This window comes from Labeo rohita, chromosome 1, assembly GCF_022985175.1.
Source record: "Labeo rohita strain BAU-BD-2019 chromosome 1, IGBB_LRoh.1.0, whole genome shotgun sequence".
Lineage (NCBI taxonomy): Eukaryota > Metazoa > Chordata > Actinopteri > Cypriniformes > Cyprinidae > Labeo > Labeo rohita.
The window spans coordinates 20,321,059-20,338,283 of NC_066869.1; the positions used below are offsets into that span (position 1 = coordinate 20,321,059).

General features: G+C 36.2%; 1 protein-coding gene across 1 annotated transcript in view; it reads left to right on the top strand.

Moving 5' to 3' along the window:
* grin2bb (glutamate receptor, ionotropic, N-methyl D-aspartate 2B, genome duplicate b) overlaps nucleotides 1-17,225 on the top strand; it is a 125,574-nt gene that overhangs the window by 82,934 nt on the left and 25,415 nt on the right. The window contains 1 exon segment of the mRNA XM_051108973.1: nucleotides 16,908-17,022. Coding sequence (XP_050964930.1) covers nucleotides 16,908-17,022 — 115 coding nt within the window.

Consider the following 17,225-nt stretch of genomic DNA (forward strand, 5'->3'; position numbering starts at 1 on the left):
CAACACAACTACCACATTCAAGGCCCAGAAAGGTAATAAGGACATTGTTAAAATAGTGCATGTGACATCAGTAGTTCAACCTTAATTTTATGAAGCTACGGAAATACTTTTGCTGTGCGCATAGAAAACAAAAATTCTCATTTTGGGTGAACTATCTCTTTAAGTTTTGGTTTAGCCAGCTTTCAGTGAACTATTGTGCTAAAACATGTTTATGTTAAATATATATTATTATATAGGCTAATTAATCCATTGAATACAATTATCGGAATGCTATCAGCATGGTTGGTTCTTGGTTGAAAAAAAAAAATTAAGTCACTTACTATGCTGTTTCTAATTTTTGCTGGTTCTAATTTTGTTTTGGAGGTGCACTGGGTGTACATCATATACAGCACAAAACTATGTGTTTAGAAAATATGTACATAATTAATCATACTTACAGACTGTGATGCAGAGGCACAAGATGGTTCAAATGAAAGTAGGTACATCTGGGTATTTTGAACTAACAATGAAGTTTAGAGGTATACTGCTGTGTCACTGTAAAATTAATTTTAACCACTGACTTTTCACATCCTCATCCTTCGGGAGTACATACAAGGACGTTTTGCTTTTGCAGTGGAAAAAACAGTATCTTCTAGACATGAACCATACTCTTCTCATCTACAGCTACAGTTTTTGAGGCCATCCCTAAATACATGTTGTTTGTGGGGAGCCAGTGAAGAGCATTATACAAATGTAGTTTGAGTCGGTTCTTTCTTTTACCTTAATTTGCCTTGCACTTTTAGACTTTTATTTAGTTGAAACATAAAAATGATGGAAATAGAGTGCAAAAATACTTCCTTTTATAATGATTCTAGATTTATTTGCAAATTCATGCATTTGAAAGGCATGTTACTACCAAGGGGTGTCTGATGGTCCGTCTCGCCTGGCCATTCGTGATTGGATCAGCCGACTGGATCCTAATAGCGGGTGTAAAGAGAGTCCTAGATTGAACAACTTTCTATTATAGCCGTACTGTACCCATAGCATCTCCTGAAGACAGAGCGAGAGTGACAAATGGACAACAAAAGAGAAAAAGAGAGTACATTACTGGTAATGCGGGTCTGCTGTAGCTCCTCGCCGAAGCGTCTGGCACAGAGCACCTTTCACTTTTCTTTCCCCATTATGTCTCCTCTGACATTCAGCCTGCGCCCACGTGTCTGTACCGGCCCGGCTGTTATTTTCATCTTAGAAACATAAATATCCATCGTAATACAGAAGTGAGCTTTTCATCTGAACTGCTCTGTTCTCTCTTGTACTGTTATTTGACATTTAGTATTGAGGGGCATTGATTCCTAAGTATTAATTAGCGTTTAGGCTCGGTCACACTCTCTTTTAGCCAGTCATTTGATCTGCTGGTGAGGAGTTAATTGAATGCTCGAGGCAGAGCAGGATTAGGAAGCCGAATGGAACAACAGTGGGAGCCTGGCCTCTCTCTCTCTCTCTCTCTCTCTTTCTATCTTTTCTGCGTCTACTTTTCTCTCTTTCTTTCTGTCTGCCTGTCCCCTCCCTTGATTAACTCTCACGCACATGCAAACATAAGGCAGAGGAAGATAATTGTCACACTTTCGGGTTTTTGCTCATTGATCCAGCGAACATTTAGCCCAGAGCTTTACAATTTTGCCACAAACATTGTTGACACATCAGCAATCATTACCTGCGTCAATTAAATCTATTACCTTATTGAACTGGATACCATTACACACAATTGCGTCGTTACCTTCAGTCATCTAGACTCAGTAATTGTAGGCTTACTAATGTATTAAACTTTAAACCCCAGAGACAATCTTGAAATGCAACAGTAACAAATTAAAATCTACCTCTCATCCAGACTTTAATATGAACAGTTGTGGCACACGTATGCTGGGCTCCCTCTGTGTATTATTCAGGTGCCAATTTCGGCAGACAACAGACAGTTGGACTCACCTTGTTTAGAGGAGACTGTTACAGTTGTGTATTGTATACCGTATAGACCACTGCAGATTTGTTTGATACCATATCAGGCCCAAAAACAGCTAGATTTTAAATTATGTATGATTTAATTTATTTTAAACGCAGTTATGACAATATATATTGCATTATACTTTTAATTAATAGATAGATCACCCCAAATATTTTGACAAACTTGTATCAGCATATGTGACCCTGGACCACAAAACCAGTCTTAAGTCGCTGGGGTATATTTGTAGCAACAGCCAAAAATACATTGTATTTTAATTTGTATAAAAATTACTGATTTTTATTTTATGCAAAAAATCATTAGGAAATTAAGTAAAAATCATGTTCCATTAAGATATTTTGTAAATTTCCTACTGTAAATATACCAAAACTTTATTTTTGATTAGTAATATGCATTGTTAAGAACTTCATCTGAACAACTTTAAAGGTGATTTTCTCAGTATTTTTGATTTTTTTGCACCCTCAGATTCCAGATTTTCAAATTGTTGTATCTTGGCCAAACATTATCCTGTTATAACAGGATGAACTATTGTAAATTGTAGCTGTAATTCCCACCCCTGTCTAGTTGGTGGTGAGTGCGCTCCAGTGTAGCAGCAGAGCACAGGATCCAGAACAAAAAACAAAACTGTCACAAATCTTTTGCTATGTGTTTGATTACACACAGGCGAAAAGCTACAGCGATCTATCACACCACATTAAAGAGCGCCAAAATGGCACTTATTGCTTGAATTTCCCAATGAAATGGACAGAATTTAAAATATGAGACTTTGTTTCATATCAAAAGTAACAAAGAGCTCAGCCTATTGCGCACTATGTACTGTTTATTCATCAACTGAAAACAGCATAGACCAAAAGATCGTGTGGGATTTAAGAATCAAAACTGGTTCATTAAAATGAGAATCTATTAAAATCGAGAAATCAGTTTTTACCCAGCTGTAGCGTATTTTGTTGTTTTTAAACACTGCACTGTCGTGGTGTAGGTTCATGATAAAAATGAAAATGTGAACAAAAATAAATGCAATTAAATTTGGTATTATAACTAAAATTTGACAATTTAAATGACGGGTAATAATGTGACGGAATTTTTACGACCCTGCCTATCAAAATGACAGAAAATGTGAAAGTCTAGCGCAACCTCTGGCTGAAACTCATCTTTGCATCACAGGAATACATTACATTTTAAAATATATGAACTAGAAAACATACAGTGGAAATAAAAAAAATCGCTGTAAAAAATGACCATGAATTTAACGATAAAAGACTGTAAAAATGCTACAGTAATATCCTGTTAAATGGTTAACGGTAAATTCTCCTACTATATACAATGAAAAACCGTATTGGACATTAAATGTAATTTTACGGTAGTAAAACGTTTTCCGAAGTGAAAAAGAATGTCAAATTTACAGTGAATAACCATAAATTGACATTCCCAGAATTCCCTGCATTACATTTCAAATTTGATGTTTTTTTGTTGAAATAGCTGTTTCTTCTTAGATTTTTCTTGTCAGTTTTGTACATTAGAGTTGTATGTTACATCTAATGTTGTTAAATTAAAGGTTTTTGCATTGTTTCAGTTTTGAGTGATGAAGATTAACAATATCAAGAATTTTTTAGATTGTTCTCTAATCTTGATCTCCACTATATAGTAATAATATTTTACAGTATTACTGTTTTTACTTTATTTTTAATCACGGAAATGCAGCCTTAGTGAGCGTAAAAGACTTCTTTCAAAAACATTTTAAAAAACTTTCCGAAACACTTAAACATATTTTGCAGCATTTATTGTTAAAACATTATTTATAGTACTTACTGAGCATTACAGTTATTCCTGCTCTCCCCTACAAGTTCTTCATTCATCTCTGCTCTTTTATGGTTTGCTTCTGTTTACTTCCGTCTGATTAGTTCTCGATCAAAGATTCTTTTTCATTTTCGTTTTAAACCCTTATTTTATACAGTTGTCTGTAAAGCGCTGCGGGCTGGTTAGCAGTGAAACATTCAACAAATCTCCGATCGCTCAATTCTGCCATCTCTGAAAACACTTTAAAATATTCAATGCTAATTTTAGAAGCTGTTTTCTAAAACATGTATGTAAAGGAGCACTTAATTCCAGCGCTTGGACGCGGACCAGTCAATAACGCATTGCATACAAATGCGCCATCGATCATTAATAAAACACTATAGTTAAGGTTTGATTTAAATGCTAAATGAAACATTTATAATGTAAAAAAGTTTGTTTGTTTAGATGAGGGAAACAAGTTATTAAGAGGAAAAAAAACACTTTTATGTAATTTGTGAATGGTGGATTTACAACAATTACCCAGCAGACATAGTATCTGGAAGAACAAGATGGTTGTACTTGTGTAATTAAGACGGCGGATGTGTTAGGCTAGCCTTTAGAGTCGCTGAAGTGGATTTTTGAATTGGATGATGAGAAGATAAGGACACTAATATCTTATGAACACTGGAGAACACACAAAAAAAGATGGAACATAAGGAGAAAAAGTAGCCGCAAATACAAAATGGAGAAAATAGTTTTGCTTAGAGTCCTCTGGGAGTGCAGGCTCCTCAATCACCTGCAGTGCACACCTGGGACCTCACATATGCGTGCGCACGCTCACACAGAAAGCTTTTGAATGACAGCGTTATGAGGTGGGCTGAATGAGAAGCATCGGACCCTGTAACCCCTCGAGGAGTCTAATGATCCGTTTCCACTATAATGGAGACGATTTAAATGGCATTCCAAGATTCTATATTATCATTCTGGAACACCCACCATGCTCTGCAGTGGATGTGTCAGCGATGATGGAGGGCTTTTCAGCTGGATGGGTCATGATCTGTGATGGTTAAGGGCCTGAGACAGCCTCTAGGGGTTCCTCTGAAGGTCAACTGAAGGTTTGGGCATGGTTGTAGAAGGTTAGATGAGATACATGTACGCTGTAAAGGTTGAGAGGGGGGTTAAATGAGGTTACGTGTACTTAACTCGGATAAATTGATTGCAAGGACGTGTGGGTTTTTCTTGCAAAAAAATTGATTTTATTCAGGTCATGCTTTCATTTTAATGATTAATTTAATCAATTTAATGGTTCTTCTGTTCTGAATCTTGATTTTATTGTTGTGAAGACAGTTTCCCACATATTTATAGATCTTTGGAATGTGTCCACATAAAATATCATTAAATATAAAAGCTTATTGATGTTCTAAAACCCTTTAGCATTTTTCATCCTAGTTATTTCCTAGTTCACTCTTTTCCTAAATAGACTAAGTAGCCTTTGATAATTGTCAAATGTTTTGCATTTTTAAAAAGATAAGCTGTGGTAATGAGGTTGAAAGTTACTGAATTATATAACTTTTAGATATTTATAATTCATATAATTAACAGTAAAAAACAGCAACTGTGGTTTTACAAATTGAACTTAAATTTACAGTAAAAAACAAAACAAAACAAACAAAAAAACTTCATAAACTAAAATAAAGTAAATATACCAAATTACTAAAATGTGTTTTTTAAAGAACCCACCAAAATAAAAGCTTGCTAATTTTAGGTCTAAAAATGTTAATAATTCATAGAAAAAAAAAAAAAAGAAAATGTACATATTAACATATTTTTTAAATGTACTATAAAGTAAATAAACTGTAAAATACATTTTTATTTAATATTTTATATTAAAATGTAATAGCATTATCACACTGTTTATTATTTCATTAAAAAAAACTAAATAAATAAAGTGCAATAATACTATTATTAATTATTTTTATAGTTATGTTTAATGGATCACACTATGTGCAGTGTGAGCACCAAATCAAATCTCCAGAATGAAAAAAATGATGTGCTCCCCTATATATGGTCTTCCCAATCTAGAATATATTACATTCTTGCTTGAATCTGTCTACATTTGTTGGTGTGTGTCTGTGTGTGTGTGATGTTGTGTTTTCCCTTGCATGTGTGATTGTGTGGCTTGTCTCTCTGATGCTTTGACTCCTCTGAGGTGCTTAAGGCTTGTGAAGCTGCCAGGCTTTTATTCTCCACTTCAGTTAATTGTAGCCCCTCAGGCTGCGGCTCTCAGGTTCACTGGGTGGCCAGCGGACCTGATGCCCAGAAAGTTTAATAAGGTGGTTGTGGACGTTTTTATTATACTTGTGGGTATTGCAGAAAGACGCTGACAATAACTCCTCAGAAGTAGGTCAAGATATCATTTGTACACTGGTGAACCCCTTCGGTCTTTCACTCTATCTTCTTTCTGTCTATCTTTCCATTTTCTATTCACTGTCACACTCTTCGTTTCCGTCTCCATTTATTGTTTGCTTTCTCAGAATGCAAAATGCAAAATGAACAGTGTGCCTTTTCAAAATATTTTTAAAGCTTACATGCAGCTCAATTCCCAAAGGTGTGTTTGTGTGCCTTTACACTAAAAGGAAGTGTGTGTTCTATGTATCAGTGTGTGTTTTAGGTCTATCCATTAGAGTGTGTGAGTGTCGGTGTATCGCTGTGTTACAAGGCCCACAGGTTTCCCTGGGGAAGGGGTTTGATCATTACATGGTGTCCTGTGTAAGTAAAGGTAATTAATCTGGTTCACCCAGGAGCCTCTAACTTGCTTTAATTAAAAATGCATACATAAACACACACGCACTTTTAGAAAAACCTATACACACCTCCCCAACCCCCATCCACTTTCATGTATATAGATCGCACTGTGGGTGGCTCAGAATACGGGATACCAAAAGTATGGTTAATCTGAAATCCTGTTTAGGTTAACTCATCGTGATGTTATAATACCTTATGCGTTATAAATCCTCTGCAGATTATTGTCGCCCCTCTGTTGATGATGCATTAAAATAATCCAGCGCTGGTGGGCAAACACTGTAATTACTTCCAGACTCATAACAGTCATGCCTCCCTCCCTTAAGACGAGTGACGTGCGGTGGTCTTCTGAAATGAGAAGGCAGAGCCCCCTCTTGGCAGGACTTTTAGTCAAATGTAGTGTAAATTCATGCTACATTTGATGCTTACGAATTTGAAGGCAAATGAAACACCATTTACCTGACACTGTCAACAAACAAGTCCCATATACAGTCATGGCCAAAAATATCAGCGCCCTTGCAATTCTGTCAGAAAATGCAACACTTCTCTCAGAAAACTGTTCCAGTTGCAAATGTTTTGGTATTCACATGCTTATTGTTTTTGTTTGCACTGCAACAACACAAAAAAAAAAAAAAAAAAAAGAAAAGTCAAACTTGACACAGAACTCAAAAATGGACTGGACAAAATTATTGGCACCTTGTCAAAATTTTAAGAAATAATTGCTTTTCAAGCATGTGATGCTCCTGTAATTTGTATGTAGACACATCTGTGGCAAGTAACAGGTGTGGGCAATATAGTAATCACACTTGCAACCAGGAAGTTCCAATGCAAACAAAAAAAATAAACATGTGAGTACCAAAACATTTGCAACTGCAGCAATTTTCTGAGAGAAGGGTTGCATTTTCTGACAGAATTGCATGGGTGCCGACATTTTTGGCCATGACTGTACTCACCCTCAAGTTGTTCCACATCTGTATGAATTTCTTCCAGCTGTTAAACACACAAATACACACAAAACAGTTGACGGTAGCCATTGACTTACATAGTATGAAGAAAAAAACACAATGGAAGTCAATGGCTACCGTCAACTGTTTGGTTACAGACATTCTTAAAAATATATTTTTTGTGTGTTCAACAGAAAAAGGAATCATAGAGGTTTGTACAAGTGGAGGATGAGTAAATGATGACAGAATTTTCATTTTTGGGTGAACTGTCCCTTTAAATGGACAGTTCACCCACTGAACAGTAAATGGTCACAGAATTTAAATTTTCGAGTCATATCAAGTCTCATTAAAATGTGTTGATGCTTTTTACATCACTTCAAAAGCAATTTTACAATAATGAAGTAAAAGCGTATTTTATGTGTCATTTGTTTATTATTAATAGTCACATTATTTTCAGACCATTAGTCAGCTAATTCTCTATGAACACAGTTGGTGTCATGAAGGTTGCTGACACGGAGGTGCAGTATTAAATTAACTGTGTTGAGTGCTTGCTAAAAAAACGGCTCATTTAAAGTAATTTCAATTTCAAGTTCATTTCAATTCGGATGTGACCAGAAGTGATGTCTGAGTGGGTGAGTTGTTTACTTCATAATTAGTCTGTCGAATTCCAATGGTTTGACCCTGTCAGGCCAATTTGTGGGCTGTTTGTGAACATGATGAGCGGGTGTTATCTTATTGACACAGTAATCAGCCAATCATATCACACATTTGAATTTCTTGTCCAATCACATTGCATCTTCCATTTACTTCAAACTGAAGATCACATACTCAGCCTTATGTATGACCTTAATTTAAAAAAATCTAGCACAAATCTAGTCAAATTTAGGTGCAGTTTTGCTGTTGAATTCAAAATCATGTTTAAACCTGCAACTGTACCACTAGCCCTAGACTTCGTATACTTATGTAAAGAACTACCAAGTTGTTAAAAACAGTTTTTTTATTTGGTCATGCCTTATCTCGCCCAAGGCACCAAGTGATCCCATCAAAAACAATATGTGCAAGACATCCGTGTGCTCAGGGGAGGCAAAAGATACACTGCCTCCTTTTGAAACTTTACATCTGAAAATGTATATCTGATTTGGGTTTCAGAAGTGGCTGTGGCAAAATGTGTCAATAGCGCCACCTATAAAATTTCAACAAAGTGCCCCTTGAGCTGTTTCACATACATGTATGAAATTCGGTAGACACATGTAACACACCAATACCTATAAAAAAAGTTCTCCGGTACAAAGTCCGAAACCCAACAGGAAGTCTGTTATTTTGAATTTTCTCTGCAAGTTTTGTGCTGTTTTTGCATTTCCAGGCGTTGTATTTAAACTAACTCCTCACAGAGATTTAAACAGATCAACACCAGATTTGGTCAGTGTAATCTAAAGCCCTTTGTGACGTTAAATTGTGAAGATCTTGAGTTTTCGTTGAAGGGCATGTCCGTGACTGCCTGACAAACTTTGATGTTTCGCCATGAAAAAGGAAGTTGTTGTAATTTAGGCATACAATGACCAATCAGCACCAAAATTCACATGTTTGATAAGAGTCCCGTCCCATGACCATATTCACTTATAGTCATAGCGCCACCTGCTAGCAACAGGAAGTGGCATGTTTTATGTTCTAAGGAACTCCACGTAAAGATTTAATGACATCAACGTTATATTTAGTCAGTTTACTCTAAAGACCTTTGCAATGTTAAATTGAGAAGATCTTGGGTTTTCGTTGAAGGGTGTGTCCGTGGCGGCCTGACAAAGTTTGCTGTTTCACCATGTAAAAGGAGGTTGTTATGACTTGTTATAACTACGATGTCCAATCTGCCCCAAACTTCACCCGTTCGATTAGAGTTCTGGCCTGAACACATCTGAAGGCCAATGTTAGGTTATAATCATAGCGCCACCTGCTGGCAACAGGAAATGTCATGTTTTACACCATCTAAAACATACTATGTTTAATCTGCACCAAACTTCATATGTTTGATAAAAGTTCTGGCCTGAAGACATCTAAATGTCAATATTCAGTTAGTCATAGCACCACCAGCTGGCAGCAGGAAATTTGGCACATATAAATGACTTTGATATATTGATATATTCCTCCTATATTTACCACTTTAAATGCATATTGCTCACCAGAAATTGTTCTTTTTCTCCTAATACCGTTGACTATAGCGATTCCACATTACAGTATAATTGAGAGCTATCAATTGTAACATTTATTAGACTTTAAAAAATAACTTTTAATTGAAGTGAACTTAAAACAGTTTTCACATAAATCCATTATTTTCCTGTACCCTTCAGCAAGTCAGACTTGCTGTACCCTTCAGCAAGTCAGAAAATGTAATAAAGTTATCAAACATTTAATTCTAAATTAAATATAGATGACTGCTTAAAGTTAAAAAAGTTATTGATTTCCTCTTTTGTCTTTTGTTCTTTGATTAACAGACATCACAGCATCTGGGTCATTAGGTTATTTAGCTGCTATTACTTTAAGAGCTGCTGCTGCCGAACACGGCTTGGATCAGACACGCATGCACGTAGTTTCATTCGCGCTTTAATATGAAGTGATACAGACTGTATTTGTGCGTACAATTGAAGCGCATGCTACGAGCACAGTGTAACGGCTGACAGGACAGGTAAATTGTTTTTTACTGACATATGGCCTGACAACATCTCATCTGTCCGCAGTTCACTGTTGTTCTGCTGAAGTTCCTATGACTAGCGCCTGTCGCTGAGGCGAAGTGGAGTGTGCGTCTCCTATTTGATTTGGTTGCAAAACGTTTTTGTTTCTAAATAAACGCTAAATTCTTGTCAAGAAAAAAAAGACAGAAACAGCAGTTGTAAGTGGGGTAGCCAACCATAGCTCCGCCCCTGAGTTAACTACGTTAAATATTTTTTTACGCCGTTAAACTTGAAAAATAAATCACCTTCATTAACGCGCTAATTTTGTTTTATTGTTAGCAATAACAACTGCTCCTTGGAGAAAACACCCTTGCTCTAGACATTAATGAAATAATCATACACAGTCCTTACACTCCCTCAAGTTTTCGATGGTTGTTAAAGCTGTTCCCTGTTGACCTGGGAGGCTATTTCACAGCCTTGACAAGTATCATGAAATAGCACGGTGTCAAACCAGGAGATGTTATGTCAGGTCCAAAATTAAACATGAGAGGAAACCCTTGAATGCGAGATCTAGTAATTCATGGATCCTTGAACGGCTGTGCTTTTAAATGGGTGTGCGGTAAATCTGAAGATGAGTTTTCTAATGTCAGATCAATGCTAGAACTGAAAAATGTTGGATATGATAAATCTGGTTGGCTGTCATGTCCAATATCGATCTGTTTGTATTTATAGCGACAGATAAATGGGTCTCTGCTGCATCATGCATCTCGCTGTAAGTACAAAAGATGCTACCTCTCTCTCCATGTCTCTGCCTCCTTTCTCCCTCACTCTCTCGGGTGAGATTACTGTTCCCATGGCAACACAGCAGATTGCTTGGAGATTGCTATGGTTGTGGGCACCATGGCAACGCATTTTATATGCTGGTGGGTCTCTCTCTCCCTCTCTCTTTCACACACATCCTCTCACTTTCATTCTATCTGTTGGCAGTTTGGGGTTGTACGTACCTTCTTGTGTCAGGAATCAGCACAGACTGCCCTAACACGCCCATTTGGGAATTGATGGTGTGCAAGTCTATGAGACTGTAGATTAAACGGAGCAGATGTGCATACAGCTACTGCATTAACTACTGCGGTTTGTATATGTCAGTTTTTAGTAGTGTTAATGTGACAAAAGTACTATAGCAGTCCCTTGATACTTTGGAATATATCATGGTATTTGAATACATGTCTGAAAGTCCCAGTTAACAAATCATAGGTCATGTTTGACTGGTTAGCGTGATTCAGTTAGCCCCTGCTAGTGGGCATACAATGTATTTTTCGAAAGTAGCTATAAATATATGGTATTGCAGGGTGAACTGAGGTAGAAGGAAAAAATTAAAGGTCCAAATACAGAGCCTTGATGGACCCCATGGTTGAGGGGGAGGAAATGAGGCTTTTTTGCTAATTTTGTATGATCTGTTCAAGTAGCAAATAAGTCTGTAAATTTATAAGCTATTCAAAAGTAGCTATGTTTTCTGACTCAATCCATTTTTGTAAACAAAAATAGTCTAAATTGCAAGTATTTGATTTAAAGGGCTTAGTGTTGTTGTTGTTTTTCATGAACTTCCCAAGATTTCAAGTCACGAACTATACTTTTGGAGGCACCTGTAACAGGTGAGCTACTGTGATATATACCATGATACCAAAAATATCATGGTATTTAAATACACCTCTGAAAACAGTCCCAATTTAACAAATCATGAGTCATGTTTGACTGGTTAGCATGATTCAGTTAGCCCCTGCTAGTGGACATACAATGTATTTTTCGAAAGTAGCTATAAATATATGGTATTGCAGGGTGAACTGAGGTAGATGGAAAAAATTAAAGGTCCAAATACAGAGCCTTGATGGACCCCATGGTTGAGGGGCAGGAAATTAGGCTTTTTTTGCCAACTTTGTATGATCTGTTTAAGGAGCAAATAAGCCAGTAAATTTATAACCTATTCAAAAGTAGCTATGTTTTCTGACTAAGTCCATTTTTGCAAACAAATATAGTTTAAATTGCAAGTATTTGATTTAAAGGGCTTAGTGTTGTTCTTGTTGTTGTTTTTTCGTGAACCTCCCAAGATTTCAAGTCACAAACTATACTTTTGGAGGCACCTGTGACAGGCAAGCTACTGCGATATGTACCATGGTACCAAAAATATCATGGTATTTAAATACATGTCTGAAAACAGTCCCAATTTAACAAATCATGAGTCATGTTCGACTGGTTAGCATGATTCCGTTATCCACTCCTGGTACTGTAACTACATTATTCAGTAGGCATACAATGTATTTTCAATTGACATCTATTTGAAAGAAGCTATAATTATATGGAAAAATTAAAGGTCCAAATACCGAGCCTTGATGGACTCCATGGTTGAAGGGCAGGAAATGAGTTACGGGTTAACAAATCACGGGTAATTTTTGACTGGTTAGCATGATTCAGTTAGCCCCTGCTAGTGGGCATACAGTGTATTTTTCGAAAGTAGCTATAAATATATGGTATTGCAGGGTGAACTGAGGTAGATGGAAAAAATGAAAGGTCCAAATACTGAGCCTTGATGGAGTCCATGGTTGACGGGCAGGAAATGAGGCTTTTTGCTAAATTTGTATGATCTGTTCAAGTAGCGAATAAGACTATTCAAGCTATTCAAAAGTAGCTATGTTTTCAGTCAATTTTTGTAAACAAATATAGTCTAAATTGCAAGTATTTGATTTGAAGAGCTCAGTGTTGTTTTTCATGAACCTTCCAAGATTTCAAGTCACATACTATACTTTTGGAGGGACCTGTGCCAGATAAGCTACTGTGCAATATATACCATGCTACCAAATATCATGGTATTTAAATACATGTCTGAAAACTGTCCCAATTTAACAAATCATGAGTCATGTTGGGCTGATTAGCATGATTCCATTAACCGCTACCGGTGCTGTAATTACACCATTCAGTTAGCATACAGTGTATTTTTCAATTGACATCTATTCGAAAGTAGCTATGATTAAATGGCATTGCAGGGTGAACTGAAGGAGATGGAAAATACTAAAGGTCCAAATACCGAGCCTTTGATGAACTCCATGGTTGAGGGGCAGGAAATTCGGCTTTTTTGCCAACTTTGTATGATCTGTTGAAGAAGCAAACAAGCCAGTGAATTTATAAGCTATTCAGAAATAGCTGTTTTCTGACTGAGTCCATTTTTTAATACAAATATAGTCTAAATTGCAAGTATTTGGTGCGAAGCGCTTAGTGTTGTTCCTCATATACCTCATATACAGTACTATACTTTTCGAGGCTCCAGTGCCAGACGAGCTACTGCTATTGATATGCTGATGGTTAGATATCTCCAGATTTTTTGATGTTAGCTTCTGTGTAGATGTACAACGTTGTTTCACAGTCTTACTCTGCTGTATTGTACATGCATGAGACATGCTATTTGTTTGGTCATTCCGCTTTCTAGCCTCTCTGTTTGCATATTCCTTGTTCATTCTCTCTTGTTTAGAGCAGATATTTATTTCTTGTGTGGTGAGTTTTCATGAGGCCGACTGTTGTCATGGCGACAACAGCCCACAGATGGAGGCAAGAGAGCGAGGAGTGCAGCAGAGAGTTTTCACTGGCTCTGACACAAAACTTGTTGACACACATACATGATACTCACGCTATGATGAAAATCTGCGTGCGTATCGGCGCTCAAGGGCACAAACACACATGCGCACCTGACTACAGACTGATTTACAGTCACTGTCTAAATTGGGTCAGTTCTTCTACGTCATAAATTTTACACCCAGATGGAAGAAAAAGGAAATGACTTGTCTATGTGATTCTGCTCCATGATATTTTACTGCTGATGTCTTTTATTACTCTGGGAATATTTATGTTTTGTGTTTGACATAGTAGGGCGGATTAATGAAAAAGTGTACCCATCTAAGCATCTTTCCTTATTTATCTGTAGGGAACACTGGGGTTGGTTGTCATACATAATATTGGTCAGGGTAGGTTTATTTGAATGAAAATCAATTTCTGAACATCTTGGCTACAGAAAAGCTTTTAAACATTTCCACTCTCACTGACAAAGAAAAACGGGTACAATTCAGCACAGATTTATTATAAAAAAAAAATTGTGAAATAGCAAAAGTGTAAAAGGTGTCATTAGTTAACATAAGTTAATGTGCTAACTAACATGATTGAACAAAGAACAACACATTTATTACATTAATAAATGCTGAAATTAACATTAACTAAGATTAATAAATGCTGTAGAAGTATTGTTCATTCTTAGTTCATCTTAACTAATGCAGTTAACTAATGTTAGGTAATGAACCTTACTGTAAATTGTTAAATATATATATATATATATATATATATATAAATTGTATCTTACAACATTTAATTATTATGAAGGAAAAACTCATTTTGATCACTTTTTAGCATTTTGGTTACATTTGGTATAAATCAGTAAATAAAACTAAATAAACAAATCAACACAACTATAATTCACTATAACATATTAATAAGTATATATTAATATAAAAATATAAAAATATTTGATTCTTGTCAAAATCAGTTTTTTTTTTTTTTTTTTTTTTTTTTTTTACATTTTATTGTTTTTACTTGTTGACTAAACAACTATACTAAAAATATGGGTCACACTTTAGTTTGGGGATAAATTCTCACTATTAACTACCTATTAACTACTACTTTTGCTTTAATAAACTCCTAATTTGCTGCTTATTAATAAGGTAGTTGTTAAGTTTAGGTGTACTGTGTAAGATTAAAGGATCTACAATATGGTCATGTAGAATAAGGCATTAATATGTGCTTAATAAATACTAATAAACAGTCAATATGCATGCTAGTAAGCAAGTAGTTAATAGTGAGAATTGGTCTCTTAACCTTAAGCGTTACCAAAATATGATATTGAAATTTTAGTTTGGAGCACTTACTACAGCTACACATGGTCTTCCATAACAAGTATTGTATAATGTTACTGATGGGTTATATTATTGTCTTTGTCTTTATATTTATATTCATATATGATAAATATTCATTTCTTTTTCATCTTGTTATGAACTCATATATACATATCACGTAAGTGCCAAATGCTGGAACTGTGGCCGAGAATACTAAGAAGTCAAGTGCTAAGTTAGATCTCAAGGGCAACAAGAAGAACAACACAATATAAGAATGCTAAAACATTGTTGATGCAGTTCAAATGTCTAAGTGCTAGATGAGGTCAGTAAAGACAAGTCACTAGACTCAGACAGTCCATTAAGTACTGCCCAAATTTGTCTGTGGAGTAGGTTAGTGACACGAAAGAGGTTAATTACAACAGAGGTTAATTACAACTCGACCGAAAGCATTTTGCATGAACTCGAAGGGGTTATTTGAGTAAATCTGGTGGGCCAGTGAGGGAGGAATCAAATTTACACTCTGATTAGATGGCAATGCAGGGTGAACCGATGTAGATGGGAAAAAAATTAAAGGACCAAATACCGAGCCGTGTAGAACTCCGGGGTTGAGGGTTAGTAAATGAGGAACTTTGTGTGATCAGTAGCAAATAAAACAGTGAATTAGTTAACACTGTCAGCACTGAAATGAACAGTTTGTGGTTGACCATGTCAAAAGCTATCCAAGGCAGTGTAGTCAAGATGCTCTGGTTCTTAAGGTTGCGTGACAAGGATTAATTCCTAAGTGATGGAGGTCAAGCATGCTGTTTTTGGAAAAAAGTTGACATTTGGATTAAACTGTTCTCCATGCGGTGCTTGCTGTCTCATCCACAGCATCCATTACAAGCAAACAAAGCCAAACTGTTTCAAGATGCAGCAAACTGGTTTATAATTCTAACACTGAAATGTGCTACTTTCAAGTAAAAATTTGTTGCTAATATGTTCTTGGATGACCAACTGAAGGCTATGAGTTCTGGATCTTTAAGGTGACCCGGGACCACAAAACCAGTCATAAGGGTCAATTTTTTGAAATTGAGATTTATGCATCATCTGAAATCTGAATAAATAAGCTTTCCATTGATGTGTGGTTTGTTAGGATAAGACAATAATAATCTGAGGGTGCAAAAAATCACCTTAAAAGGTGTCCATATGAAGTTCTTAGCAGTGCATGTTACTAATCAGAAATTTAGTTTCAATATATTTAGGGTAGGAAATTTACAAAATATCTTCATGGAACACAATCTTTACTTAATATCCTAATGATTTTTGGCATAAACATAGAATCAATCATTTTAACCCATACAGTGTATTTTTGGCTATTTCTACAAATATACCCATGCTACTTATGGCTGGTTTTGTGGTCCAGGGTCACATATTTTATTGGGCGCATGACTATTGTATTTTGTTAAAGTGAAAGCCATACCAGCTTCTCAAGACTCTCCAGCTGGGTGGATTTAAAAGTCATAATAGTGACCAGGAGGCTGCCAGATTCACATTTGCTATTGTGAATATAATTTGCTATAGCCTCTAGCAACAAGCCTGCTTTCCTGCATTATAAATGTGTGTGGACATATGCGGATAGTGTGCAGAAAGCCATACACTAGGTACACCGGAAAGCCATGTAAAATGCTGACATTGAAGGATCCTGTAAATTGCTTCGACTTGTTCAGAAAATATATGTGGTCTAAGCGAGGAAGGTGCCTTTGTGTTGATAACCACCAGATGTGTATGGTCTGATGTATTCGCTTTGTTTTCTCTTCAGGTACCTCATGAATGTGACATTTGAAGGGCGTAACCTCTCCTTCAGTGAGGATGGTTTTCAGATGCACCCAAAGTTGGTTATTATACTGTTAAATAAGGAGAGGCAGTATGAAAGGGTGGGTATCTCTCCTCATTTCTCTCTTTTGCCTCTTGATTTCTCTTACCTCGCGACTGCGCAGTTCCCTGATGTAATTATCAACCTTCATTTACTCTTTATCTTAATTCAAGATTTCAGCCGTCCTCAAATTTAGCCCGCACTAATCCAATCGCAGCCACTTCAACCTCAACACCCTCTCATTATCTCACTCGTTATCCTTCT